Source organism: Nerophis ophidion, linkage group LG01 (assembly GCF_033978795.1).
Source record: "Nerophis ophidion isolate RoL-2023_Sa linkage group LG01, RoL_Noph_v1.0, whole genome shotgun sequence".
NCBI lineage: Eukaryota > Metazoa > Chordata > Actinopteri > Syngnathiformes > Syngnathidae > Nerophis > Nerophis ophidion.
In genome coordinates this window covers 50,262,495-50,290,197 of record NC_084611.1, presented here as the reverse complement: position 1 = coordinate 50,290,197, position 27,703 = coordinate 50,262,495, and the positions used below count along the sequence as shown (strand labels likewise).

The 27,703-nt window shown below is 40.8% G+C and overlaps 2 protein-coding genes across 3 annotated transcripts in view; both read left to right on the top strand.

Moving 5' to 3' along the window:
• The window catches only part of zgc:158803 (LUC7 domain-containing protein), a 29,677-nt gene extending 10,376 nt beyond the window's left edge, over window positions 1-19,301 (top strand). For both annotated transcript variants that reach the window (XM_061906200.1, XM_061906211.1), the window contains exons 3-10: window positions 248-346; window positions 8,078-8,188; window positions 8,274-8,417; window positions 9,616-9,792; window positions 9,879-10,039; window positions 15,341-15,370; window positions 15,459-15,608; window positions 18,571-19,301. In XM_061906200.1, the coding sequence (XP_061762184.1) occupies window positions 248-346; window positions 8,078-8,188; window positions 8,274-8,417; window positions 9,616-9,792; window positions 9,879-10,039; window positions 15,341-15,370; window positions 15,459-15,608; window positions 18,571-18,808 (1,110 nt within the window). In that variant the 3' untranslated portion in view covers window positions 18,809-19,301. The remainder of the gene's footprint in view (window positions 1-247; window positions 347-8,077; window positions 8,189-8,273; window positions 8,418-9,615; window positions 9,793-9,878; window positions 10,040-15,340; window positions 15,371-15,458; window positions 15,609-18,570) is intronic.
• A 2,353-nt stretch (window positions 19,302-21,654) lies between these two features.
• The window catches only part of pane1 (proliferation associated nuclear element), a 32,197-nt gene continuing 26,148 nt past the window's right edge, over window positions 21,655-27,703 (top strand). The window contains exon 1 of the mRNA XM_061906190.1: window positions 21,655-21,833. Within this exon, the coding sequence (XP_061762174.1) occupies window positions 21,777-21,833 (57 nt within the window). The 5' untranslated portion in view covers window positions 21,655-21,776. The remainder of the gene's footprint in view (window positions 21,834-27,703) is intronic.

Genomic DNA, 27,703 nt, shown 5'->3' with positions numbered 1-27,703 from the left:
CTTTGTTTCTGTTTTGTTTTGTCAACTCAGGCAGATGTAATAGTTGGTTGAATAATAATAATAAATGAAAATAACAACATAACGTGACAGCCAATGACTTGTTTTATAACTGTTTTCAGCGGACTAAAATGTCCGATCTGCTCTTAGTCATCAACATGTATGCACCGTGATGCAGAAACAAGTCAGGCTGTGTGTTGCTGTAAACCATGTTTGTTTATGCCCAGATCATTTGCTCTCTCCCCAATAGAGAATGGACCTGGGAGAGTGTGTGAAAGTCCACGACCTGGCCCTCAGAGCAGACTTTGAGATTGCCTCCAAGGAGCAGGAATACTTCTTTGAGCTTGACGTGAGTCAGTAAGGGCACACACTCACACCAGGCCAAACATATTAGCTACTTCACACCCCAAGTCCGGCACGTTTTGGCGAGTGCGAGAATGCTCATCCGTGTAGGGCTAAGGGCCACTTCCCCCTCCTTTTGCAAGATAGGAATAGGCCCCGGCATGATTCCAGACATAGATACATCTATCACTGCTCCTTTTCAACGTACAGTACAGGCCAAAAGTTTGGACACACCTTCTCATTCCATGCCTTTTCTTTATTTTCATGACTATTGACTTGGGGTGTAACGGTACACAAAAATTTCGGTTCGGTACGTACCTCTGTTTAGAGGACACGGTTCGGTTCATTTTCGGTACAGTAAAAAAAACAATACATTTTTTGGTTATTTATCAAATTTGTAAACAATGGCTTTATCCTTTTAAGGTTGGGAACACTATAATAATTCTGCCCACGTTAATCCACATTAAACTGCCTAAACTTGTTGCTTTGATTAAATAAAATTACACAACTTCCGCCCGATTGTAGCTGAGATAGGCGCCAGTGCCCTCCGTGACCCCGAAAGGGAATAAGCGGTAGAAAATGGATGGATGGATGGATGGAACTTTTCTTTTACATATAAAAAGTTTAACATTAAACAGTTTCAAGTCAACTCATCATGCTTAATTTATTACAGCATTTGGGAAGCCTGTAGTTGATTTTTATTATGTAAATGTTATATTTTTGTCAACATGTGATAGCAGGGACCCTACCATTCAAAACTAGTCTGCTACATTACTAATGATTAATGTAACTATTGCTGAAAAAATAGTACAATAGCAATAGGAGAGACTATTCATTTAAATAGGGCTCATGTGAACACCATGTGCTGAAAATTTTAATTTTCCTGAAGGAAATCTGACGGAATACGTAAAGTACTATCTAATCTAATCTAATCTAATCTAACCATGGAGTTCAAGTGAAATAACAGACGGGGCTTTGCTGCCCCTAACACACACACACACACACGCACACACACAGCAAAATGAGCTAACGTTACGCTAAAAGCTAATTAGCATTCACCTCAAGCAAGGACTGCGAGCGAGCTGAGCTGAAGTTTAAGTTTCTAGAACGTCCACGGGCTTATAGTGATGTTACTAGTAGTTGGGAGGTGTTTATTATAATTAGGGGGAAGAGTACGCTGCCTTATGCTCCCCTGCTAAAGACCTATCTGCTCGACGCTGAAGCATTGACTCCATGCGCTCTGAATACGCACTCTTCATTGGCTGTTATCGCTTTGTATGTAAACCAATCAGATTGTTGTGTGGTTGGGACAATGCTGGGTGCTGAGTGAGGCAGAAGAAGCAAAGCAGCTTGTTAAGACTTTAGATTGTTCGGTACCCCCGTACCGAACTGAAACCCCCGTACCGAAACGGTTCAATACAAATAAACATACCGTTACACCCCTACTATTTACATTGTAAATTGTTGCTGAAGGCATCAAAACTTAACAAAAAAAGGTGAAATAACTGAACAGATTCTTGTCTTCAACATAGCCAGTCTCTGCTCTGAATACTGCTTTGCGCACTCTTGGCATTCTCTTGATGAGCTTCAAGAGGTAGTACCTGAAATGGTTTTCACTTCACCGGTGTGCTTGAAGCTCATGGAGAGAATCATTCAATCAATGTTTATTTATATTGCCCTAAATCACAAATATCTAAAAGGACTGTACAAACCACTACGACTACGACATCCTCGGAAGAACCCACAGAATGGCAAGGAAAACTCACACCCAGTGGGCAGGGAGAATTCACACCCAGTGGGACGCCAGTGACAATGATGACTATGAGAACCTTGGAGAGGACCTCAAATGTGGGCAACCCCCCGCCTCTAGGGGACTGAAAGCAATGGATGTCGAGCGGGTCTAACATGAAACTGTGAAAGTTCAATCCATAGTGGCTCCAACACAGCCGCGAGAGTTCAGTTCAAAGCGGATCCAAGACAGCAGCGAGAGTCCCGTCCACAAGAAACCATCCCAAGCGGAGTCGGATCAGCATCGTAGAGATGTCCCCAACCGATACACAGGCGAGCGGTCCATCCTGGGTCCCGACTAGCGGTCCATCCTGGGTCTCGACTCTGGACAGCCAGTAAGTACTTCATCCATGGTCATCGGACCGGACCCCCTCCACAAGGGAGGAGGGGGGGACAGGAGAAAGAGAAAAGAAGCGGCAGATCAACTGGTCTAAAAAGGAGGTCTATTTAAAGGCTAGAGTATACAAATGAGTTTTAAGGTGAGACTTAAATGCTTCTACTGAAGTAGCATCTCACACTGTTACCGGGAGGGCATTCCAGAGTACTGGAGCCCGAACTGAAAACGCTTTATAGCCCGCAGACTTTTTTGGGGCTTTAGGAATCACTAATAAGTCGGAGTCTTTTGAACGCAGGTTTCTTGCCGGGACGTATGGTACAAAACAATCGGCAAGATAGGATGGAGCTAGACCGTGTAGTATTTTATACGTAAGTAGTAAAACCTTAAAGTCACATCTTAAGTGCACAGGAAGCCAGTGCAGGTGAGCCAGTATAGGCGTAATATGATCAAACTTTCTTGTTCTTGTCAAAAGTCTAGCAGCCGCATTTTGTACCAACTGTAATTGTTTAATGGTAGACATGGGGAGACCCGAAAATAATACGTTACAGTAATCGAGACGAGATGTAACAAACGCATGGATAATAAACTCAGCGTTGTTAGTGGACAAAATGGAGCGAATTTTAGCGATATTACGTAGATGAAAGAAGGCCGTTTTAGTAACGCTTTTAATGTGTGACTCAAAGGAGAGAGTTGGGTCGAAGATAATACCCGGAATTTTCGATCGAGTCACCTTGTTTAATTATTTGGTTGTCAAATGTTACAGTTGTATTATTAAATAGAGGTCGGTGTCTAGCAGGACCGATAATCAACATTTCCGTTTTTTTGGCGTTAAGTTGCAAAAAATTAGCGGACATCCGTCGTTTAAATTCATTAAGACACGCCTCCACCTGACTACAGTCCGGCGTGTAGAGTTGGGTGTCATCAGCATAACAGTGAAAGCTAACACCGTATTTGCATATGACGTCACCCAGTGGCAGCATGTAGATCCTGAAAGAGTGCAGGGCCAAGGACCGAACCCTGGGGAACTCCACACGTTACCTTAACGTAGTCCGAGGTCACACTGTTATGGGAGACGCACTGCACCCTGTCAGTAAGATAAGAGTTAAACCAAGACAGGGCTAAGTGTTTTGATACACTCTAATAAAATATTATGATCGACGGTATTGAAAGCAGCGCTAAGATCGAGGAGCAGCAACATAGATGACGCATCAGAATCCATCGTTAGCAATAGATCATTAGTCATTTTTGCGAGGACTGTCTCAGTAGAGTGATTTGCCCTGAAACCGGATTGAAAGGTTTCACATAGATTGTTAGATGCTAAGTGTTCATTTAGCTGCTCTGCAACACTTTTTTCGAGGATTTTCGAAATAAAGGGAAGGTGAGACACTGGTCGGTAGTTTACCATGAGGTCAGGATCGAGGTTAGGTCTTTTAAGGAGAGGATGAATAACCACTTTTTTGAATGCTATGGGAACAGTGCCCGAGGAAAATGATAAGTTTATAATATTTAGCACTGATGGACCTAATAATACAAAGAGCTCCTTGATAAGTTTCCCAGGAAGTGGGTCAAGTAAACATGTTTGTTTTATTCCATTTACACGTTGTAACAATTCTGTTATTTCATCAAAACGAAAGAAACTATTTTGGGTATTTGCAGTATCCGCCGTATATACAGTCTTATCTGTGTTAATATAACCCAGTTGTAGCTGGGACGCATTGTGCCAAGAGTGTGCAAAGCAGTAATCAGAGCAATTGGTGGCTATTTTGAAGAAATTAGAATATAAGCAGGGGTGTCCATTCTATTTTGACGAAACAAAAATATAAGACATGTATTCAGTTATTTCACCTTTTTTTGTAAAGTACATAACTCCACATGTGTTCATTCAACAGTTTTGATGTGACAATCTACAATGTAAATAGTCATGAAAATAAAGAAAACATTGAATGAGAAGGTGTGTCCAAACTTTTGGCCTGTACTGTATGTGATCTGCTAATGCCGTCCAATGCCTTTCACTTTCTGCAGGTTTAACGCCAGGAAGTTACGTGTGTGGTGTGGTCTTTGGTCTGACCATGGTCCGTTTGGAAAAAAAAAAAAAAAAACCAAAAACTGCCTACATTCGAGGAGCCTTTTCCTGTTTTATCCCCAATTTCTTCGCTCTGCAGCATCTTCTCACTTCATGCAAAGAAAGAATCAAAGGCGAGACAACAGGCTGGCAACCACCAAACTTGATAGTTGAGACCATTGATTGGCTGTTACCCCGGATTCCCACTAATTCCGAAAAAAAGCCGCGGGATGGCGCCACCATCTGGCAATACCCACCACCGTTGTTTTGCGGCTCCCTCGTGCAGCAAAATAGCCCTGACCTTTACGACCCGCAAATAATTACGTGATCAGGGAAGTAGTAATAGAGCAAACCACAAAACTTGTAATATGAAACAAACTTGGTCGTGCTTGGATAAACCACTCTGATTTTTGCACAATGCAAAAATAATTAATTTCAGACCCCCAGAATCAGCACAGTCTTAGCCCACAGGTGTTGAACTCCAGGATCGGGGGCCAGATCTGGCCCGCAACATAATTTATCTGGCCAGCAAACACCTGGAAATGATGGTTCAATAAAGTACTTCATATTTTCTCACTAAATGTAATTGATTTTTTTCATTTTGACAGAAAAAAAATGTACCGTATTTTTCGGAGTATAAGTCGCTCCTGCCGAAAATGCATAATAAAAAACGAAAAAAAACATAAGTCGCACTGGAGTATAAGTGACATTTTTTGGGGACATTTATTTGATAAAACGTAACACCAAGAATAGAATATTTGAAAGGCAATTTAAAATAAATAAAGAATAGTGAACAACAGGCTGAATAAGTGTACATTATATGACGCATAAATAACCAACTGAGAAGGTGCCTGGTATGTTATGGTAAGAGTCATTCAAATAACTATATCATATAGAACATGCTATACCTTTACCAAACAATCTGTCACTCCTAACTTCTAAATCCCATGAAATCTTATACGTCTAGTCTCTTACGTGAATGGGCTAAATATTATTATTTGATATTTTACGGTGATGTGTTAATAATTTGACACATAAGTCGCTCCTGAGTCGCAACCCTGGCCAAACTATAAAAACTGCGACTTATAGTCCGAAAAATACGGTACTGCTTGAAATTGCATATCTGTTTAAACTTTAATAATATCCAATATCACAACAAATATTACAGTGCATTATCATATTTATCAATTTTTTGGTCTAAATAAAAAGAAATGCCTAAATATCTGCTTGACATATTATTTTACCGCAAAGTACCGATCAAATTAATAAAAATGTCAATACATTTTACGGTGTTCTTTACAGCACATTACTGTAATTTGAAATAAACTTCCAGTTTTTTGCGTTAAAATTCTGTCGAACTGTCAGTTTTTGACTGTTTTTTGCGATTTATTACTGTAAATGACAAGACTGCACATTTGTTTTTACGGTAGAAAAACTGCCAGCTAAGTTGCCAGAATTAAAAAAAGCTTGTACTGTTTTACCAGTAACAATATAATGTAATAAAATAGTGTCAATTTAATAGTACATTTCTGGCAGCTAAGCTGCCAGCTTTTTACCACAAGGCCCCCCCTAAAAAAACTATTTCTGTATTTCCATGCACCGTAAAATTTGGTTTAAAAAAAACACTATTTTACAGTAAAATTGAGTCAATGTAAAGTTTTACTGTGAAATGGACAGTCAACTTAAAACATTTTATATAATTAATAATGAAATCCAGAGGCAAATTCCTACATTATTCGTGCCATGTGCCCCTCAATAAAAACCACTTTGACATCCCTGTCTTAGGCATTTGTGTCAACAAGATAAAATAGTCTGAACACCTTTTGACAAGTTGACTTAGGACCTTCAACGTGAAAAATACCATCCTCCTTGAAGACGGAGTATTTTATTTTGAAAATAAACCGCTCCAACACTAGCAGATTTGAGCTAAATTGAACCGATTTGTTGAGATGGAAGCTCTGCGTGTACTCAGCGCTGGAATGCGGAAAAGCAAAGGAATGTCGGTGACGTTCCGCTTGCAGTGAAAACTGACACATTGCCTAATAAATATAATACAATTATATAGAGTCCGCCAGCCCACGTGTGCTGGTCCATGGCCTTTTTTGATCGAGTGGTAATTCAGGGTTAGCGTGTCACGCCCCGCTGTTCAATGATCACTTCCTGCATTGTCTGCAAGAACATTTGCCTTACCAAGTCATTTTGCTACTAAGAAAGGACACCGAGCTGCCAGTTTGTTTTTTTATAAATAACACCTGTAGATTTTTCGGTGCATTACTGTAAAATGCCCAAATGGCACTACAGTTTGTTACAGTAAAAAAAAGTATAATTTTTTTCATTTAGAGAAAAATGCTGTATAAATCACAGTAAATTTTGCAATTTTACCATTAAATTTATTGCTACTTTTACATTGCACGATTTGGATAACTTGTTTTGAAATCATTATTATTAGTATTTATTATTATGTTTTTTTTCTTCGGTCAGTGGTCAACAAAATAAACAGTTTTACATAAACAGTTGTACATTCATAAATTGAAACTTTTGCAGACCGAAAGAGTTTAGGCTGATGTTGAACACTATAAACCAGGGGTCTGAAACTCAATTTACCTGGGGGCCACTGGATGCAGAAACTGGGTGAGGCTGGGCCGCAAGAAAAGATTTCTTAAAAAAATCTAAAATGCACTTTTTAATGAATTCGCCTTTTTTAAATGGCTTTCCCGCTCTAGCAACCTACTTGCCAACTTGCGATCTTTCCGAGAAACACCCGAATATAAGTATATTGTAGCTTCCCAGAAGAGTTAGGGCTGAATTGGATTTTGGGTATTTGTTCTGTTTTGTTACGGTGCAGATGTTCCCTCAAAATGTGTTTGTCATTCTTGTTTGGTGTGGGTCCACAGTCCGGCGCATATTTGTAACAGTGGTAAAGTTGTTTATACGACCACCCTCAGTGTGACCTGTATGGCTGTTGGCCAAATACAACATGTGATTGGCCAGACACGCTGTTAATACATGTTGAAATGGACGTTAAAGGCAGCTCCTCCATGGCACCTCTTAGTATTGTTGTTAGGGTGAAATTCGGGGGAATGGTAACCCCTGGAGGGGCACTGATAATTGGGAGTCTCTCAGAAACGACAAAGATATGCGAGCATGACGCTGTAGAGCGCCATTCATATAAAACCCCGGACCGGACCAACATTAAATTTTCGCATTAAGTTGCGTGCTGCACAATAACCTCGCGGGGGCCGCATGTTTGAGACCCCTGTTATAGACAATGTCAAATACAAGATAAGCTTCCTAAAAATATTAAATTTCCTTTGCACAACATATACATTTTTATTTAAAAATGGTTTGAATGTTTGATCATATATGTTTGCATAATTAGACAATATTTAAGTTAACATAATTCGCAATTACATGGAGTACATATATTTTTTTTCCCCCAAAATAGACTGAAAGAATACATTTATTGAGAAAAGTTACAATACTTAATTGATAGAATATTTTGAGGTGCCTTGAGTTTGACACCTGTGCGATATAATCTATTTGTTTTGCAGGCTACTGAACACCTTCAGTCTTTTATTGCTGATTGTGACCGCAGGACAGAGCTGGCCAAGAAGAGATTAGCAGAGACGCAGGAGGAGATAAGCGCAGAAGTGACGGCAAAGGTGACGATGGCCATGGCGGTCATTGTCTCATGGCGAACCTGTCTGACACCTAATCTCTCTGCTCGTTCCTGTGGTTTGTCGCTAGGCTGAACGTGTCCATGAGCTGAACGAGGAGATCGGGAAGCTGCTTGCCAGTGCCGAGCAGCTCGGAGGAGAGGGTAACGTAGACGAGGCCCAGCAGTTGCTGGAAAAAGTGGAGAAGACACGTACCATGAAGAAGGAAGCAGAGGTGAGAAGACTGTGTTTTCCGGCGCATTATATGGCGTACTGCTGTGCGGGTCTATTCAGGTCTATTTTCATACAAAAGGCGCACCGGATTATATGGCGCATTAAAGGGGTCATTATGACTTTCTTCTAACTGTAAAATATTTCCTTGTGGTCTTCATAACATGTAATGGTGGTTCTTTGGTCAAAATATTGCATAGATGTTTGACAGGTCATCTTCCAGTCGCCTTAGGATTTTCCGTTTTGTGGGTGGTCTTATTTACGTGGCTCATGTTCGACAGCGTCTTCTCCCCGTCGTTGTAGCGGTGTAGCGTGCAAGGACGAGAGTGGAAGAAGTGTCAAAAGATGGAGATAACTGTTTTGATGACATTCAGACGTTACTTCAATCAATAACGGCGCAGCATCCACCCATCCGCGGCTCACTAGTGCAGCAACAACGGCGGAAATATGTCCCGTCAAAACCCGTCTGACCGGAACTCTCTAGTAACTTAAAGTTTCGTGGGTGAATTATGTAAACCCACTATACCGGTAGTTTTTAGTCTACTGACATGTATAAGTTTGAACTTTACGCTATTTCATATTAGAAATGTTCCATAACAAGAAGGTAGAGAAAAAGAAGAAGCTTATTGACTACGTTGTCAGCACGGACTGCAATGGCGAACATGCGCATATTTGCAGGACTTGTGCAGATCCCAAAAACAGATCAGCAGGTTCCAGAAAGTAAGAAAAGTTGGTTTTGCATAATATTGCAAAACAACACGCCAGATAATGTGTCCGTTACTGGGTGCCATTTTGCTGTCCTTATACACATACCATAACAATACTCATATTCTGACTACGGTAGCCGTAATGCGCCGACAATCCATCAAGCTTGAAAGTCGTACTAAAATATTTTGAATATTTTCTGATTACCTTGTGTAATGTTCTATATTCTCAATGGAACAGTTAAAGTTTTGGTGTTGTTTACTCGCGTCATATTGCAGTCTAAACGTATCTCCTATGTGTGACAGCCATCTACTGGTCACACTTGTCTTTACACCATACCAAATAAAATTGCTATAAGGTTGGTAAGCGCAACCAGAATTATTCCGTACATTAGGAACGCCCAAAACTTCATTATGTTGGAATAGATAGTGGAGAGGCTTGGAAGGCCCTGTAGGGCTTCTTAACTCTAAGGTTCTTCTATTCACTTTACTCCCCAGGACATTTACAGGAACTCAATGCCAGCCTCCAGTTTTCAGCAGCAAAAGCTACGCGTGTGTGAGGTTTGCTCTGCCTACTTGGGTCTCCATGACAACGATCGGCGTCTGGCTGACCACTTCGGGGGCAAACTTCACCTCGGCTTCATCGAGATTCGCGAAAAACTTGAGAAGCTTCGAGTACGAGGCTTCACCGAGCACACTTTGTATTCTCATTCGAGAAGTTTGGGACGGCCGATTGAGTGATTGGTTTTCTTTCGATGCAGAAAGCAGTCGACGAGAAACAAGAAAGACTGCGTACGAAACGCAGGGAGGAACGTGAACGAGAGGGGGAGCGGGAGCGGCAGTGGGAGATGGAGCGAGAACGGGACAGAGAGAGGGAGCGCGAGAGAGAGCGAGAGTGGGAACGAGAGAGGGAGCGCAAAAGGTAAGACATGCACATTGAGCCCTTTTCCACCGGGAGTTCCTGGAACTAAAGTTCCTGTAGAAGTGTGGGGTCTGTGTTTCCACCGCACTGTTCAGGAAGTTGATAGAAATCAGGCTGATGACGTATGGAGGAGTGGTTTGTTATATTTCTACATTGATACCATGTAAGTAAAAAGACAATATTATCTCAAAAGTTATTTTACTAAAAAGTAAGTCAATTTTAAATACAAAACAATATGATTTAGATAATATAGCGCAGTGGTTCTCAAATGGAGGTACGCGTACCCATGGGGGTACTTGAAGGTATGCCAAGGGGTACGTGAGATTTTTTTAAAAATATTCTAAAATTAGCAACAATTTAAAAATCCTTTATAAATACATTTATTGATTAATACTTCAACAAAATATGAATGTAAGTTCATAAACTGTGAAAAGAAATGGAAAAATGCAATATTCAGTGTTGACAGCTAGTTTTTTTGTAGACATGTTTCATAAATATTGATAAAGTTTTTTTTGGTTTTTTTTTGAAGAAATGTTCAGAATTAAGTTGATGAATCCAGATGGACCTGTAATACAATCCCCAAAGAGGGCACTTTAAGTTGAGGATTACTTCTATGTGTAGAAATCTTTATCTATAATTGAATCACTTGTTTATTTTTTTACTCTTTTTAGTTATTTTTATATCTTTTTTTCCAAATAGTTCAAGAAAGACCACTACAAATGACCAATATTTTGCACTGTTATACAATTTAATAAATCAGAAACTGATGACATAGTGCTGTATTTTACTTTATCTCTTTTTTTCAACCAAAAATGCTTTGCTCTGACTAGGGGGTACTTGAATTAAAAAAATGTTCACAGGGGGTACATCACTGAAACAAGGTTAAGAACCACTGATAAAGTGTACCGAATTGTTAATAAAAAGTCAGGCTTTTATCTGCAATGTCCAACAGTCATAAAGTTGTCCTTTCTGTAAATGATGAATTCATGAAAGTCAGGGGGTTCCTTGTGGTCCATTTCAGCTGTAAATACCTATATATAAATTATATTAGTAGGGTTGGGCCATTTTATGATCGTCATCATAATTCATTTGATTTGGATCACGGTAATCAGCTGGTACCATATTTCCTTGATCAAACATGGCGGAAATGTCTGTTAGAATTTACCGCAGTAGCAAACCGTAGGGAAGCAACGGTGCTTGGAACAATCCGCCTTTTTGACCTTTGTGTGTGTTTTTTTGTACGTTTGCGTGTGTATGTGTCTGTGCTTGTGCGCAAATACGGTGGGGCAAAAAAGTATTTAGTAAGCCACCGAGTTTGCAAGTTCTCCCACTTAAAATGATTACAGAGGTCTGTAAATTTCATCATAGATACACTTCAACTGTGAGAGACAGAATGTGGAAAAAAAATCCAGGAATTCACATTGTAGGAATTTTAAAGAATTTATTTGTAAATTATGGTGGAAAATAAGTATTTGGTCACTTCAAACAAGGAGGATCTCTGGCTATCACAGACCTGTAACTTCTTCTTTAAGAAGCTCATCTGTCCTCCACTCGTTACCTGTATTAATGGAACCTTTTTTGAACTCGTTATCTGTATAAAAGACACCTGTTCACAGCCTCAAACAGTCAGACTCCAAACTCCACTATGGCCAAGACCCAAGAGCTGTCGAAGGACACCAGGAAAATAATGGTAGACCTGCACCAGACTGAGAAGAGTGAATCTACAATAGGCAAGCATCTTGGTGTGAAAAAAATCAACTGTATCAATTATCAGAAAAGGGAAGACATACAAGACCACTGATAATCTCCCTAGATCTGGGTCTCCACGCAAGATCCCATCCTGTGGGGTCAAAATGATCATGAGAACGGTGAGCAAAAATCCCAGAACCACACGGGGGGACCTGGTGAATGACCTGCAGAGAGCTGGGACCAAAGTAACAAAGGTTACCATCAATAACACACTACGCCGACAGGGAATCAAATCCTGCATTGCTAGACGTGTCCCGCTGCTTAAGCCAGTGCATGTCCAGCCCCGTCTGAAGTTTGCCAGAGAGCACATGGATGATACAGCAGATAATTGGGAGAATGTCATGTGGTCAGATGAAACCAAAATAGAACTTTTTGGTATAAACTCAACTCGTCTTGTTTGTAGCAAGAAGAATACGGAGTTGCATCCCAAGAACACCATATCAATTGTGAAGCATTTGGTGGAAACATCATACTTTAGGGCTGTTTTTCTGCTAAGGGGACAGGACGATTGATCCGTGTTAAGGAAAGAATGAATGGGGCCATGTATCGTGAGATTTTGAGCCAAAACCTTCCATCAGTGAGAGCTTTGAAGATGAAACGTGGCTGGGTCTTACAGCATGACAATGATCCCAAACACACCGCCCGGGCAACGAAGGAGTGGCTCCGTAAAAAAGCATTTGAAAGTCCTGGAGTGGCCTAGCCAGTCTCCAGACCTCAACCCCATAGAAAATCTGTGGAGGGAGTTGAAAGTCAGTGTTGCTCGGCGACAGCTCCAAAACATCACTGCTCTCGAGAAGATCTGCATGGAGGAATGGGCCAAAATACCAGCTACTGTGTGTGCAAACCTGGTAAAGACCTATAGTAATCGTTTGACCTCTGTTATTGCCAACAAAGATTATATTACAAAGTATTGAGTTGAATTTTTGTTATTGACCAAATACTTATTTTCCACCATAATTTACAAATAAAATCTTTAAAATTCCTACAATGTGAATTCCTGGATTTTTTTTTCACATTCTGTCCCTCACAGTTGAAGTGTATCTATGATGAAAATTACAGACCTCTGTCATCGTTTTAAGTGGAAGAACTTGCACAATCGGTGGCTGACAAAATACTTTTTTGCCCCACTGTATATATGAAACACTAGCATAGAAGCTGAAACACAACGTTCAACAGGAGCAACAGCTTCAGGGACAGACTTTACTTGCACTATCTGCTGCAGCGCACCAGTAACTTTCCCTGAATGCAGGCTTGCAGGCACTCGGAACGTCTGTGACTGTACTGTACTGTAACAATATATCAATACATTTCAGTGTTTATCTGTAAATAACAATATATCAATAATAAATTTCAGTCTCACGCCGACAACACATACATCGGCTTTAGTGTTACTTTGTTAGCATTAGGCTAATAACTACACAAATGACTTTTACCACATGTAATAAAGCAAATAGTTAGTATTTGATGTTATTTACCTTTGTTCCACTTGTGTGCTTTGTCTTTTATTTCACATTTGTAATTCAGAGTAGTAAGTAGCTGAGGTTGTTGCTTTAAATTTGGCTTCATACTCCTCCGTAAATACGTTTTAAAGAGTTTTCCACTTCTTATAGCAGGGGTTTCCAAAGTGCCCTGAGCAGATTCTAAAAATACGGTTTAAAAAAATATATTTATATAAAAAAACAGAAGAAGTGGTATAAAAGAGCAAACAGGTGAAATGTGACAAGAAAATGTTGCAATGTTTATTCTAATAACACAGAGCTGCCATGCAGGCTGTTATTTTCTTTAAAAAATAATAATCAAAATCAATGTCACATTAAATATTTCACTTTGAGACATTTTTTGGGGAAAATGTTTCATATTTTGTTTGCCATATAAAAAACAAAGTTCTTTTTTTTTTCTAAAGAAGGGCCTAATAAGAACAAACAAAAAACATAAACAACAATAAAAGTTATAATTGACAGATGGATCTGAAGTTGATCTCAAGACGATTGTGTTTAAAGTAAACAGTAAAAAAATAAAAGTTTATTTTTAATAAATAGGACCCTTTAGGGTCCCCAATAATTTTAGGAGGATTTTTTTTTTTGTCATTGCTGAAAAAAAATAATACAAAATCAATGTTATGTGTTGACATTTTTAAGGCTCCAATTATTATACAATCTCAAATATTACACTTTAATATTTTATTGGGGGAAACTTGCATATTTTGTGTTTCTTTTCCATAACAAAACAGGGTTTTCTTTGACAAAAAGGGCATACAACTTAAATTTTTAAAAATGTTAAATTGACAAATAGACCTAATGTTGATCTATAGATTTAAACCTTAAATAACAATAATACAAAATAATGACACATTTTAAATATTTTTTGGACCAAAATATTGTGGGCTCCCTGAGACCAAGCCTGAGTGGAGGCCTAAATGTATATTTTTACACATGTATTGTGGTGAAGAAGGAGCTGTGCCGGAAGGCAAATCTCTCAATTTCCCGGTCGATCTACGTTCCCATCCTCACCTTTGGTCATGAGCTTTGTTCCTTACCAAAAGGATAAGATCACGGGTACAAGCGGCCGAAATGAGTTTCCTCCACCGTGTGGCGGGGCTCTCCCTTAGAGATAGGGTGAAAAGCTCTGTCATCCTGGAGGAACTCAAAGTAAAACCGCTGCTCCTCCACATCGAGAGGAGCCAGATGAGGTTGTTTGGGCATCTTGTCAGGATGCCACCCGAACGCCTCCCTAGGGAGGTGTTTAGGGCACGTCCAACCGGTAGGAGGCCACTGGCAAGACCCAGGACATGTTGGGAAGACTTGCGTCTCCCGGCTGGCCTGGGAACGCCTCGGGATCCCCCGGGAAGAGCTAGACAAAGTGGCTGGGGAGAGGGAAGTCTGGGCTTCCCTGCTTAGGCTGCTGCCCCCGCGACCCGACCTCGGATAAGCGGAAGAAGATGGATGGATAGATATTGTATTGGTTTTGGAAATTAAAAAAATATCAAAATGGCCCCCGCTTGCGTTGATTTTTCAGTGTGCGACCCTCAGTGGAAAAAGTTTAGACACCCCTGTCTTATAGCTTTGCGTATCAAAATGAAGTTTGTCAAAATAAAAGACATTAAACTAAATCATTTAAGGACTACAGCTGAGTGGAAACACTGCAAGATAGTTCAACTGATCAGCGTTCTTCAGGACAAAGATGCCCCACTGATGTTCCTTTCGTTATTTTTTCCCTCCATTAAGTTTTTTGTCGTAGAAATACACAAAAATAAATAAGTCGTTCTCACATACTTCGCAATGTCGGTCGTGTGGTTGAAAAGGAAGTTTTCGGACCCCCCCAAGCCAGTGTTCGATAGCACAGGCCGCCCCCGAAATGGTTCAGGGTAACTTGGAAAAGTCCCATCTATTTCGGAGGAACTCTGAAAGGTTCCTGAAGAACTAAATCGACATGGGTTGTCTTTGGTGGAAACTTTAAATTAGTTCCTGCGGTGGAAAAGGGCCCATTGGCATTACTGAACTTTATCTACCAGATACAATCATCTAATTCAATTATCTTCCTGCTTGTGTTCAGGTCAAGATCCAGGAGCGCAGACAGATTCAAGTATACTTGCTACCATGCACATTCCCTTAGTCAGCAGATCAACCTTGTCGCACAGCGTTTGATCTCCTCTTCTCCTGATTCCACTCAGGGAAGGAGGCGGTTCGTCCTCCCACCGTTCAAGACGCCACCGCTCCTCTCGGCCCAGAGAGGAAGGAGGGGACCGAGACCGAGAGAGGAGGCATCGACACAAAGACAGACACCGCTCGCACTCCCACTCGCACAGGCACAGAAGAAAAAGGTTGGACGCCCCTTCAAACATCTTCCCCGACGACTGTACTCTTGATTGATTGAAACTTTTATTAGTACGTTGCACAGTACAGTACATATTCCGTACAATTGATCACCAAATGGTAACACCCGAATAAGTTTTTCAGCTTGTTAAAGTCGGGGTCCACGTTACTCAATTCACGTCCGCACTGCTCCTACACACTGCTGTGATTTAGATGACCATAGTAACTAATTAGATGGCCATAGTAAATGATAAATGGGTTGTACTTGTATAGCGCTTTTCTACCTTCAAGGCACTCAAACCACTTTGACACTACTTCCACATTTACCCATTCACACACACATTCACACACTGATGGAGGGAGCTGCCATGCAAGGCGCTAACCAGCACCCATCAGGAGCAAGGGTGAAGTTTGTCTTCCTCAAGGACACAACGGACGTCATGAGGTTGGTACTAGGTGGGGATTGAACCATGGACCCTCGGGTTGCGCACGGCCACTCTCCACGCCGTAACTAGTATATCATGCAAAAGCGCAGATTCCAACCATTGAAATACTTTGAATAGTTGAAGACTTGGTCATTAGAAAACATCACTGCACATAATGGCAGCTACACTTTCCATTTTAAAGATCTAAAACAATTACCGTATTTTCCACACTTAAAGGCGCACCTTTAATGAATGGCCTACTTTAAAACTTTGTTCATATACAAGGCGCACCGCATTATAGGGCGCATAGAATAGATGCTACAGTAGAGGCTGGGGTTACGTTATGCATCCTTTAGATCAGGGGTCTCAAATTCAATTTACCTGGGGGCCACTGGATGCAGAAACTGGGTGAGGCTGGGCTGTTAGACAAGATTTCTTTAAATCTACAATGCACTTTTTAATGAATTCACCTTCTTTGAATGGCTTTCCCACCCTAGCAACATACTTGCCGACTCTCGCGATCTCATGGGAAACACCCGAACATCAGTGCCCCTCTGGTCAATCTCCTGGGGCAAATCATTCTCCCGTTTTTAACCTGGACAACAATAGTTAGGGCACGTCGTGATGGCACTGCCTTTGGATTCCTCTACGACCTATCGTATGATCCGCTTTTCCACCAAACAAACAGTGTGCCAACCCAGTCACATATTGTGTGAGGGTTCTGCTAACCCACGGGAGTGACTGCAAGACATACTTATTCAACAGCCATACAGGTCACACTGAAAGTGGCCGAATAAACAACTTTAACACTGTTACAAAAATGCACCACACTGTGAACCCACACCAAATAAGATTGACAAACACATTTTGGGAGGACATCCAAAACACAACATAAACACAACGGAACAAATACCCAGAATCCAATGCAGCCCTAACTCTTCTGGGCTACAATAGGGCGCGGAAGTGGGGGGGGGGGTCGTGTATATTGTAGCCCGTAAGAGTTAGGGCTGCATGGGATTTGTTCTGTTGTGTTGATGTGTTACGATGCGGATGTTCTCCCAAAATGTGTTTGTCATTCTTGTTTGGTGTGGGTTCACAGTGTGGCGCATATTTGTAACAGTGTTAAAGTTGTTTATACAGTGTGACCTTGGGTGGCTGTTGATCAACTATGTCTTGCAGTCGCTTACTGCTTCTACAAGTATTTACAACAACATGTGGCTAGGCTGGCACGCTGCTAGTACAGGTTGAAGAGGACACTTAAGGCAGTGTCTCCAATGTGCCCTCCTAATATTGTTGTTAGGGTGAAATTCGAGAAAATGATTATCCCGGAGGGGCACTGACATTGGGAGTCTCCGAGGAAAATCGAGGGTATAAATGTAAAGCGCCATTCATGTGAATCTCGCGGGCTGCATTAACATTAAATTTTCACATGAAGGTGTGGGCTGCAAAATAATGTCTCGCGGGCTGCGTGTTTGAGACGCCTGCTTTAGATGGAGCTGCGCTAAAGGGAATGTCCACAAAACAGTCAGGTCAGTCAAACTTTATTAATAGATTACAAACCAGCGTTCTGACAACTCCGTTCACTCCCAAAATGAATGAACAGCTGTTTTATTATTTTCCCCAATTCAATAAACGCGTAAAAAAACAGTCTGATACTGTTACTGTAAATCAAACGTTAGTGCAATCACAATATAGTAACACTCGAAATAGTGCAAAGCAATAATATATCAATAACTCAACGTTGTTTAAATGATAATGTCATACAACACAACATACAAAATAAACACGTAAAGCTCACTTTATTAAGTTATTCCTCATCCATGAATCCCTCAAATTCTTCTTCAGTGTTCGAATCAAACATTTGGGCGAATACGGCATCTCGTCGAAGTCGTCATTAAACGAGTAAGTGTCGCTGCTGTTAATGTTAAATTTACTCGCTGCTGCTCTATTCCCGTGTTCTATTGAGTTTAAACTCTGCGTTGTAAGCGTGTCTCTTAATAGGAGCCATTTTGGGGTCTTTACATAAACACAGAAACGGCACGCCTCCCGCAGTCATATATCCCAGCATGCACCGCGCTTCTTCTTCTACTGGGGAAAATGAAGCTGGCGGCTGCTTACCGTATTTGCGAGACCTCCATCCATCCATCCATCAATTTTTACCGCTTATTGTGGCTCAAAATTGGTCCATATATAAGGCGCACCGGATTTATAAGGCGCACTGTCAGCTTTTGAAAAAATTTGAAGTTTTTAGGTGCGCCTTATAGTGCGGAAAATACGGTATCTGGGAATGTCCGGCGGGCCAGATTGAAGAGCTTAATGTGCCTTAATTTATCCAGTTCTGGATAACATGCATTGCCAGTAAATGAGTGTCTCCATGGTGACACGCAAAATTCTCATTCTGCACCGCTCTTTTTACTCGTACACGCAGTTTTATGGTGTTCGAAACTCAGTAAGTCATGTCCACGGTCTTCTTTGCGGTGAAACCCCTTTTTCTCCAGCGTCTCTTGCATGGCTGAGAAACCGTCCCTTGCCGCCTGTCTCCTAGGTCCTCCCGAGACCGGTCCTCGCACACCCGCGACCTGGAGCCCTCGCAGCCCCAGGAGCGAAGCCAGGAGGGCGCTGCCGAGGAATGGCCCGACAGAAGGGCGGAGAACAGAGACTGGGAGGACCGGGAGAGGTCCACCTCCCCAGAGATGGCCAAACAGGGGGACTGGGAGAGGTCCCTGTCCCTGGAGCGTGACCGACATTCCAGCTCCGAGGAGCGGGAGTCGGGGGAAATCTGAGGAGGACAGAAAGGAACAGCTCTCCATTGTTTTGTCCTGGAGCGATGGAGACGTGAGTGTATGTTCACGTGCTTGTGTATATCAGCAGGGTGGATGGGCTAAAAGTTAACTTTTATATGACAGAGTGGTGTGCAGACATACTTTTTTTTAATGCCTTTAGCAATTCTTTTGACAGTGAGGTGTGGTCTGCAGCGTCATGGTCCCAACACAAACGTTCTTTAGGAATCTTGTGCTTCAGTAAATAACCACTGCGGTAAGGTTTGATCTGGGATGCAGACTCTTCTATTTGTATTGTTTGTTGCCATAACTCTTGCATTTGGCCAATCTGGCACAAACACCATGACTTTGCCTGGAATTCAAGACAACTGCCACAAGTATATGACATGAACACGTTTACCTTGCCGCCATCAACTTATTCAAATGGTTCCCGCTTCGATTGATATGCAATGTTAGACTTGTTTGCTGCCCCTTTTTAATAAAACCAGTGTACCAATTCACTTGTATGCTTTTTGGGGAGTTACTAATTAGCCACAAGAGTATGTTGAACTCTCAGAAAAGGCATTTTTGGACTTTAGTTGCGCCAAATACATACAGTACAGGCCCAAAGTTTGGACACACCTTCTCATTCAATGTGTTTTCTTTATTTTCATGACTATTTACATTGTAGATTGTCACATCAAAACTATGAATGAACATGTGGAGTTATGTACTTTATTCTTTTTTTATTATTCCTTTCATGAAAATGCATATATACAAGCCACGTACAGTTGACACTTTCATTGTTTTTTGTTTCTTAAACATTTTCATGATCAGAAAGGAGCAGATGGGATAATACTATTCTTATCGGTATCTGCCCCCTTTTTAACACAAACACACCGCCCTGGACCTGGCTTCTTTTCAGTCTTGTTCCATTAAATTCAAATCACACGCCTGATATATAATCCACAAATAGACTGAAAGGGCTGTCCAGTCGTCCTGCAAGATTGCCACAAAGAAGAAACGAAAGACCTGATTTTTGAAGAGAAACTGCCAAATTTGAAAGGGATAAGGTAAGAAAAATGTTTCGACACATCAGTATGAACAGTTAATCCTTTGGAATTACGTATTTTATGTCTCATAGTAAAACTGTTTAAGATGTATCAAATTTGACACAGCAGGTATAAAAGGTAATGTAACTAAATTAGGTGATGGCATTTTATTGCATTTCCTACATTACAAATACCAAAGAGCAGGGGTGTCAAACGTACAGACCGTGGACTGGTTTTATCCAGCCCGCAGGATGTGTTTGCCAAGTATAAAAAGTAACTTGAAATTTTTGAATGAATCTGGATATATTGAAAATGAACACCAATGAGTTGACTGATGATCAGTATCACATAATTTATTCAGAAAATATAACTTAACAAATTAAAGATAAAATACTATTACCAGCAAAATGTAATTGTAAAAAAAAAAAACAGGATTATGATTTGTACAACTTTAGAATGTGCTTGTTCTAGTTTCAAACAATGAAAATCATCTGAAGTTGTCTTTATTTTTGAGTTATCGTGCTGTGATTTTACTTTGGAGTAGATTTTTCTCCATGTGGCCCCCCGTCTAAAATTAGTTTGACACCCCTGCTATAGAGCCAGGGGCGCCGCCAGGGATTTTGGGCCCCATGAAAAGAATCTTTAAGGGGCCCCTGTATCTTTCCAGGACCCCTCTATTATAATTTCATCATCATTAGGGGCCTCTCTGAGCCCCCCTCCATCATGGGCCCCTAGAATCCGTCTCCTTTACCTCCCCTTTTCGGCGCCCCTGCATAGAGCAACATACAGTCTTTACATGTTTAAACAATGTTTACATGAGACGGTATATTTACAGGTAAAATATACGTATTCAATTTACTCTTTTGTGGCAATAGATGTGTGGGGAGATGATAAATGATAGATTTTTATGAGAAAAAAATAATCCCTCTAAAAGAAATACATAATGTACTCTTTGTATGATTTTTTTTTTTTTAGATGACAAATTATTACAAAATTCAAGATGTTTTGTAAAACGACAACAAAAATCCAAATTCAAGTGAGCTGGGGGATGATGATGACTAATGTTCTATTTATGTTTGGAAATGAAATTGTGTATTGTATCATGTTTTGGTTTGTTATTAAAATAACACAAACATATTTTGTGACCGGGTGTGTCAAATATGATACAAATTGGAAATCACATATGGAGAATGGGCTTCACGGTGGGAGAGGGGTTAGTGTGTCTGCCTCACAGTACGAAGGTCCTGCAGTCCTTGATTCAATCCCAGGCTCGGGATCTTTCTGTGTGGTGTTTGCATGTTCTCCCCGTGAATGCGTGGGTTCCCTTCGGGTACTCCGGTTTCCTCCCACCTCCAGAGACATGCACCTGGGGATAGGTTGATTGGCAACACTAAATTGGCCCTAGTGTGTGAACGTGGTCTCTATCTGTGTTGGCCCTGCGATGAGGTGGCGACATGTCCAGGTTGTACACTGCCTTCCGCTCGATTGTAGCTGAGATTGGCGCCAGCGCCACCCGCGACCCCAAAAGGGAATAAGCGGTAGGAAATGGATGGATGGATATGGAGAATGATTATAGTAAATAGCTCCAGTTTCAAATAATTTGATTTTAGTGGTTCAGGCTTTAAAGGTTAAACGTGGACTATATTTTCCCTTTAAATGCCAGAGCATCCATCCAATTAGATTGTTTCATTCAAATAATTCGCCATGTTAAGTTTTAACAACAACGCATGTGTGCAGTGCAGTATTAGTAAACTGTAAGGCGCCCGTCAGCCTGTAGGCGGCAGTAAGCCAGTTGATGTGCCGAAGTAACGTCTTGACGTCACGTTTATTTAGAAAAGAAGCGCCCAGACCAAAATGGAGCAGGGACGCCGACACTCGGCGGCGAGACATCGCTAACCTCTTCATTCACGCAAGTTTCGAACATACCCGTTGGTGCTACCATGTCGTTACTAAAGCCATTTAGTAAACTGCCTGCCTTGAAAACTGCGAGCATATTGGTGAGTTTTACTTCGGAACTTTACATTGCGGTGTCCCAACGGGAGAACGAACAGAGTGTTTTTGGACTGCACCGAATGTGCATTAACGTGAACAGACATACACGTGTTGAAGAAGTGGCTGTTTGGAAGAAAATAAAAAATCACTAACTTCAGAACTTTATTTTGTTTACAGGCTGGTAGGGTCTTACCATGTACGTCTTATAAGTAGACGCATCATTAGCTGCTGTGATGCGAGAAATTGTGCCGCCATCTTGAAAGGGCGATGAGCCGGCGAGAAGCCTAAACTGACAAGTTGACAGGTAGAAAACAAAGATGCTAAACTGACAGTTGACAGGAAGAAAACAGATGCCGAACTGACAGTTGAAAGGTAGAAAACAAAGATGCTAAACTGACAGTTGACAGGTAGAAAACAAAAATAGCAAAATGACAGTTGACAGAACACAAAGATGCTAAACTGACAGTTGACAGGTAGAAAACAAAGATGCTAAACTGACAGTTGACAGGTAGAAAACAAAAATAGCAAAATGACAGTTGACAGAACACAAAGATGCTAAACTGACAGTTGACAGGTAGAAAACAAAGATGATAAACTGACAGTTGACAGGTAGAAAACAAAGATGCTAAACTGACAGTCAACAGGTAGAAAACAGATGCTAAACTGACAGTTGAAAGGTAGAAAACAAAGATGCTAAACTGATAGTTGACAGGTAGAAAACAAAAATAGTAAAATGACAGTTGAAAGGTAGAACAAAGATGCTAAATTGACAGTTGACAGGTAGAAAACAAAGATGATTAACTGACAGTTGACAGGTAGAAAACAAAGATGCTAAACTAACAGGTGACAGGTAGAAAATAAAGATGCTAAATTGACAGTTGACAGGCAGAAAACAAAGATGCTAAACGGACAGTTGACAGGTTGAAAAAAAAAAAGCCAAACTGACAGTTGACAGGTAGAAAACAAAGATGCTGAATTCACAGTCGACAGGTAGAAAACCAAGATGCTAGTTCCACAGTCGACAGGTAGAAAACAAAGATGCTAAACTGACAGTCAACAGGTAGAAAACAGATGCTAAACTCACAGTTGAAAGGTAGAAAACAAAGATGCTAAACTGACAGTTGACAGGTAGAAAACAAAAATAGTAAAATGACAGTTGAAAGGTAGAACAAAGATGCTAAATTGACAGTTGACAGGTGGAAAACAAAGATGATAAACTGACAGTTGACAGGTAGAAAACAAAGAAGCTAAACTGACAGTCAACAGGTAGAAAACAGATGCTAAACTGACAGTTGACAGGTAGAAAATAAAGATGCTAAATTGACAGTTGACAGGTAGAAAACAAAGATGCTAAACGGACAGTTGACAAGTAGGAAAAAAAGATGCTAAACTGTCAATTGGGACGGCGTGGCGCAGTGGAAGAGTGGCCGTGCGCAACCCGAGGGTCCCTGGTTCAAATCCCACCTAGTACCAACCTCGTCACGTCCGTTGTGTCCTGAGCAAGACACTTCACCCTTGCTCCTGATGGGTGCTGGTTGGCGCCTTGCATGGCAGCTCCCTCCATCAGTGTGGATGTGTGTGTCAATGGGTAAATGTGGAAGTAGTGTCAAAGCGCTTTGAGTACCTTGAAGGTAGAAAAGCGCTATACAAGTACAACCCATTTATTTATTTATTATTGACAGAGAGAAAACAAAGATGCTAAATTCACAGTCGACAGGTAGAAAATAAAGATGCTAAACTGACAGTTGACGGGTAGAAAACAGATGCTAAACTGACAGTTGACGGGTAGAAAACAAAGATGCCAAACTGACAGTTGAAGGGTAGAAAACAAAGATAATAAACTGACCATTGACAGGTAAAAAACAAAGATGATAAACTGACAGTTGACAGGTTGAAAACAAAGATGCCAAACTTACAGTTGACAGGTAGAAAACAAAGATGCTAATTTCACAGTCGACAGGTAGAAAACAAAGATACTAATTTCACACTCGACAGGTAGAAAACAAAGATGCTAAACTGACAGTTGAAGGGTAGAAAACAAAAATTCCAAATGGACAGTTGAAAGGGAGAAAACAAAGATGCTAAACTGACAGTTGACAGGTAGAAAACAAAGATGCTAAACTGACAGTTGACGGGTAGAAATCAAAGATGCTAAACTGACCGTTGTCAGGGACGGGTAAAAAACAGATGCTACACTGACCGTTGTCAGGGACGGGTAGAAAACAAAGATGCTAAACTGACAGTTGACAGGTTGAAAACACGCATGCTAAACTGACAGTTGACAGATGAAAACAAAGATGCTAAACTGACAGTTGACAGGTAGAAAACAAAGATGCTAAACTGACAGTTGACGGGTAGAAAACAAAGATGCTAAACTGACAGTTGACGGGTAGAAAACAAAGATGCTAAACTGACAGTTGACAGGTAGAAAAAAAAGTTGCTAAACTGACCGTTGACAGGTAGAGAGCAAATATGATAAACTGACAGTTGATAGGTAGAAAACAAAGATGCTAATTTCAGTCGACAGGTAGAAAACAAAGATGCTAAACTGACAGTTGACGAGTAGAAAAGAAAAATGCCAAACTGACGGTTGACAGGTAGAAAAAAAGATGCTAAACTGACAGGTAAAAGGTAGAAAACAAAGATGCTAAACTGATAGTTGACAGGGAGAAAACAAATATACTAAACTGACAGTTGACAGGTAGAAAACAAAGATGCTAAACTAACAGTTGACAGGTAGAAAACAAATATGCTAAACTGACAGTTGACAGGTAGAAAACAAAGATGCTAAACTGACAGTTGACGGTAGAAAAAAAAGATGCTAAACTGACAGTTGACAGGTAGAAAACAAAGAGGGTTATATCACAGTCGACAGGTAGAAAACAAAGAGGCTTATTTCACAGTCGACAGGTAAAAAACAAAGATGCTGATTTCACAGTCGACAGGTAGAAAACAAATATGCCAAACCGACAGTTGACAGGTAGAAAATAAATATGCCAAACTGACAGTTGACAGGTAAAAAACAAAGTTGCCAAACTGATAGGACAGGTAGAAAACAAAGATGCTAAACTGACAGTTGAAGGGTAGAAAACAAAGATGATAAACTGACAGTTGACAGGTAGAAAAGAAAGATGCTGATTTCACAGTCGACAGGTAGAAAACAAATATGCCAAACTGACAGTTGACAGGTAGAAAACAAATATGCCAAACTGACAGTTGACAGGTAGAAAACAAAGATGCCAAACTGACAGGACAGGTAGAAAACAAAGATGCTAATTTCACAGTCGACAGGTAGAAAACAAAGATGCTAAACTGACAGTTGACGGGTAGAAAACAAAGATGCTAATTTCACAGTCGACAGGTAGAAAACAAAGATGCTAAACTGACAGTTGACAGGTAGAAAACACGCATGCTAAACTGACAGTTGACAGATGAAAACAAAGATGCTAAACCGACAGCTGACAAGTAGAAAACAAAGATGCCAAACTGATAGTTGACAGGTAGAAAACAAAGATGCAAAATTGACAGTTGACGAGTAGAAAACAAAGATGCTAAACTGACCGTTGACAGGGACTGGTAGAAAACAAACATGATAAACTGACAGTTGACAGGTAGAAAACAAAGATACCAAACTGACAGTTGACAGGTAGAAAACAATTTTACCAAACTGACAGTTGACAGGTAGAAAACAAAGATGCCAAACTGACAGGACAGGTAGAAAACAAAGATGCCAAACTGACAGGACAGGTAGAAAACAAAGATGCTAAACTGACAGTTGACGCATAGAAAACAAAGATGCAAATTTCACAGTCGACAGGTAGAAAACAAAGATGCTAAACTGACCGTTGACAGGGACTGGTAGAAAACAAACATGATAAACTGACAGTTGACAGGTAGAAAACAAAGATACCAAACTGACAGTTGACAGGTAGAAAACAATTTTACCAAACTGACAGTTGACAGGTAGAAAACAAAGATGCTAAACTGACAGTTGACGCGTAGAAAACAAAGATCCTAATTTCACAGTTGACAGGTAGAAAACAAAGATGCCAAACTGACAGGACGGGTAGAAAACAAAGATGCTAATTTCACAGTCAACAGGTAGAAAACAAAGATGCTAAACTGACAGTTGACGCGTAGAAAACAAAGATGCTAATTTCACAGTCGACAGGTAGAAAATAAAGATGCTAAACTGACAGTTTACAGGTAGAAAACAAAGATGCCAAACTGACAGTTGAAGGGTAGAAAACAAAGATGATAAACTGACCATTGACAGGTAAAAAACAAAGATGATAAACTGACAGTTGACAGGTTGAAAACAAAGATGCCAAACTGACAGTTGACAGGTAGAAAACAAAGATGCTAATTTCACAGTCGACAGGTAGAAAACAAAGATACTAATTTCACACTCGACAGGTAGAAAACAAAGATGCTAAACTGACAGTTGAAGGGTAGAAAACAAAGATGCTAATTTCACAGTCGACAGGTAGAAAACAAAGATGCTAAGCTGAAAGTTGACGGGTACAAAACAAAGATGCTAAACTGACAGTTGACGGGTAGAAAACAAAAATGCCAAATGGACAGTTGAAAGGGAGAAAACAAAGATGCTAAACTGACAGTTGACAGGTAGAAAACAAAGATGCTAAACTGACAGTTGACGGGTAGAAAACAAAGATGCTAAACTGACCGTTGACAGGGACGGGTAAAAAACAGATGCTACACTGACCGTTGTCAGGGACGGGTAGAAAACAAAGATGCTAAACTGACAGTTGACAGGTTGAAAACACGCATGCTAAACTGACAGTTGACAGATGAAAACAAAGATGCTAAACTGACAGTTGACAGGTAGAAAACAAAGATGCTAAACTGACAGTTGACGGGTAGAAAACAAAGATGCAAAATTGACAGTTGACGAGTAGAAAACAAAGATGCTAAACTGACCGTTGACAGGGACTGGTAGAAAACAAAGATGATAAACTGACAGTTGACAGGTAGAAAACAAAGATACCAAACTGACAGTTGACAGGTAGAAAACAAAGATGCCAAACTGACAGGACAGGTAGAAAACAAAGATGATAATTTCACAGTCGACAGGTAGAAAACAAAGATGCTAAACTGACAGTTGACGTGTAGAAAACAAAGATGCTAATTTCACAGTCGACAGGTAGAAAACAAAAATGCTAAACTGACAGTTGACGCGTAGAAAACAAAGATCCTAATTTCACAGTTGACAGGTAGAAAACAAAGATGCCAAACTGACAGGACGGGTAGAAAACAAAGATGCTAATTTCACGGTCGACAGGTAGAAAACAAAGATGCTAAACTGACAGTTGACGCGTAGAAAACAAAGATGCTAATTTCACAGTCGACAGGTAGAAAACAAAGATGCTAAACTGACAGTTTACAGGTAGAAAACACGCATGCTAAACTGACAGTTGACAGATGATAAATAAATGATAAATGGGTTGTACTTGTATAGCGCTTTTCTACCTTCAAGGTACTCAAAGCGCTTTGACATTACTTCCACATTTACCCATTCACACACACATTCACACACTGATGGAGGGAGCTGCCATGCAAGGCGCCAACCAGCACCCATCAGGAGCAAGGGTGAAGTGTCTTGCTCAGGACTCAACGGACGTGACGAGGTTGGTACTAGGTGGGAATTGAACCAGGGACCCTCGGGTTGCGCACGGCCACTCTTCCACTGCGCCACGCCGTCCCTGACCGCCCCAAACTGACCGTTGACAGGGACTGGTAGAAAACAAAGATGCTAAACTGACCGTTGACATGCCATCCATCCATCCATCATCTTCCGCTTATCCGAGGTCGGGTCGCGGGGGCAACAGCCTAAGCAGGGAAACCCATACTTCCC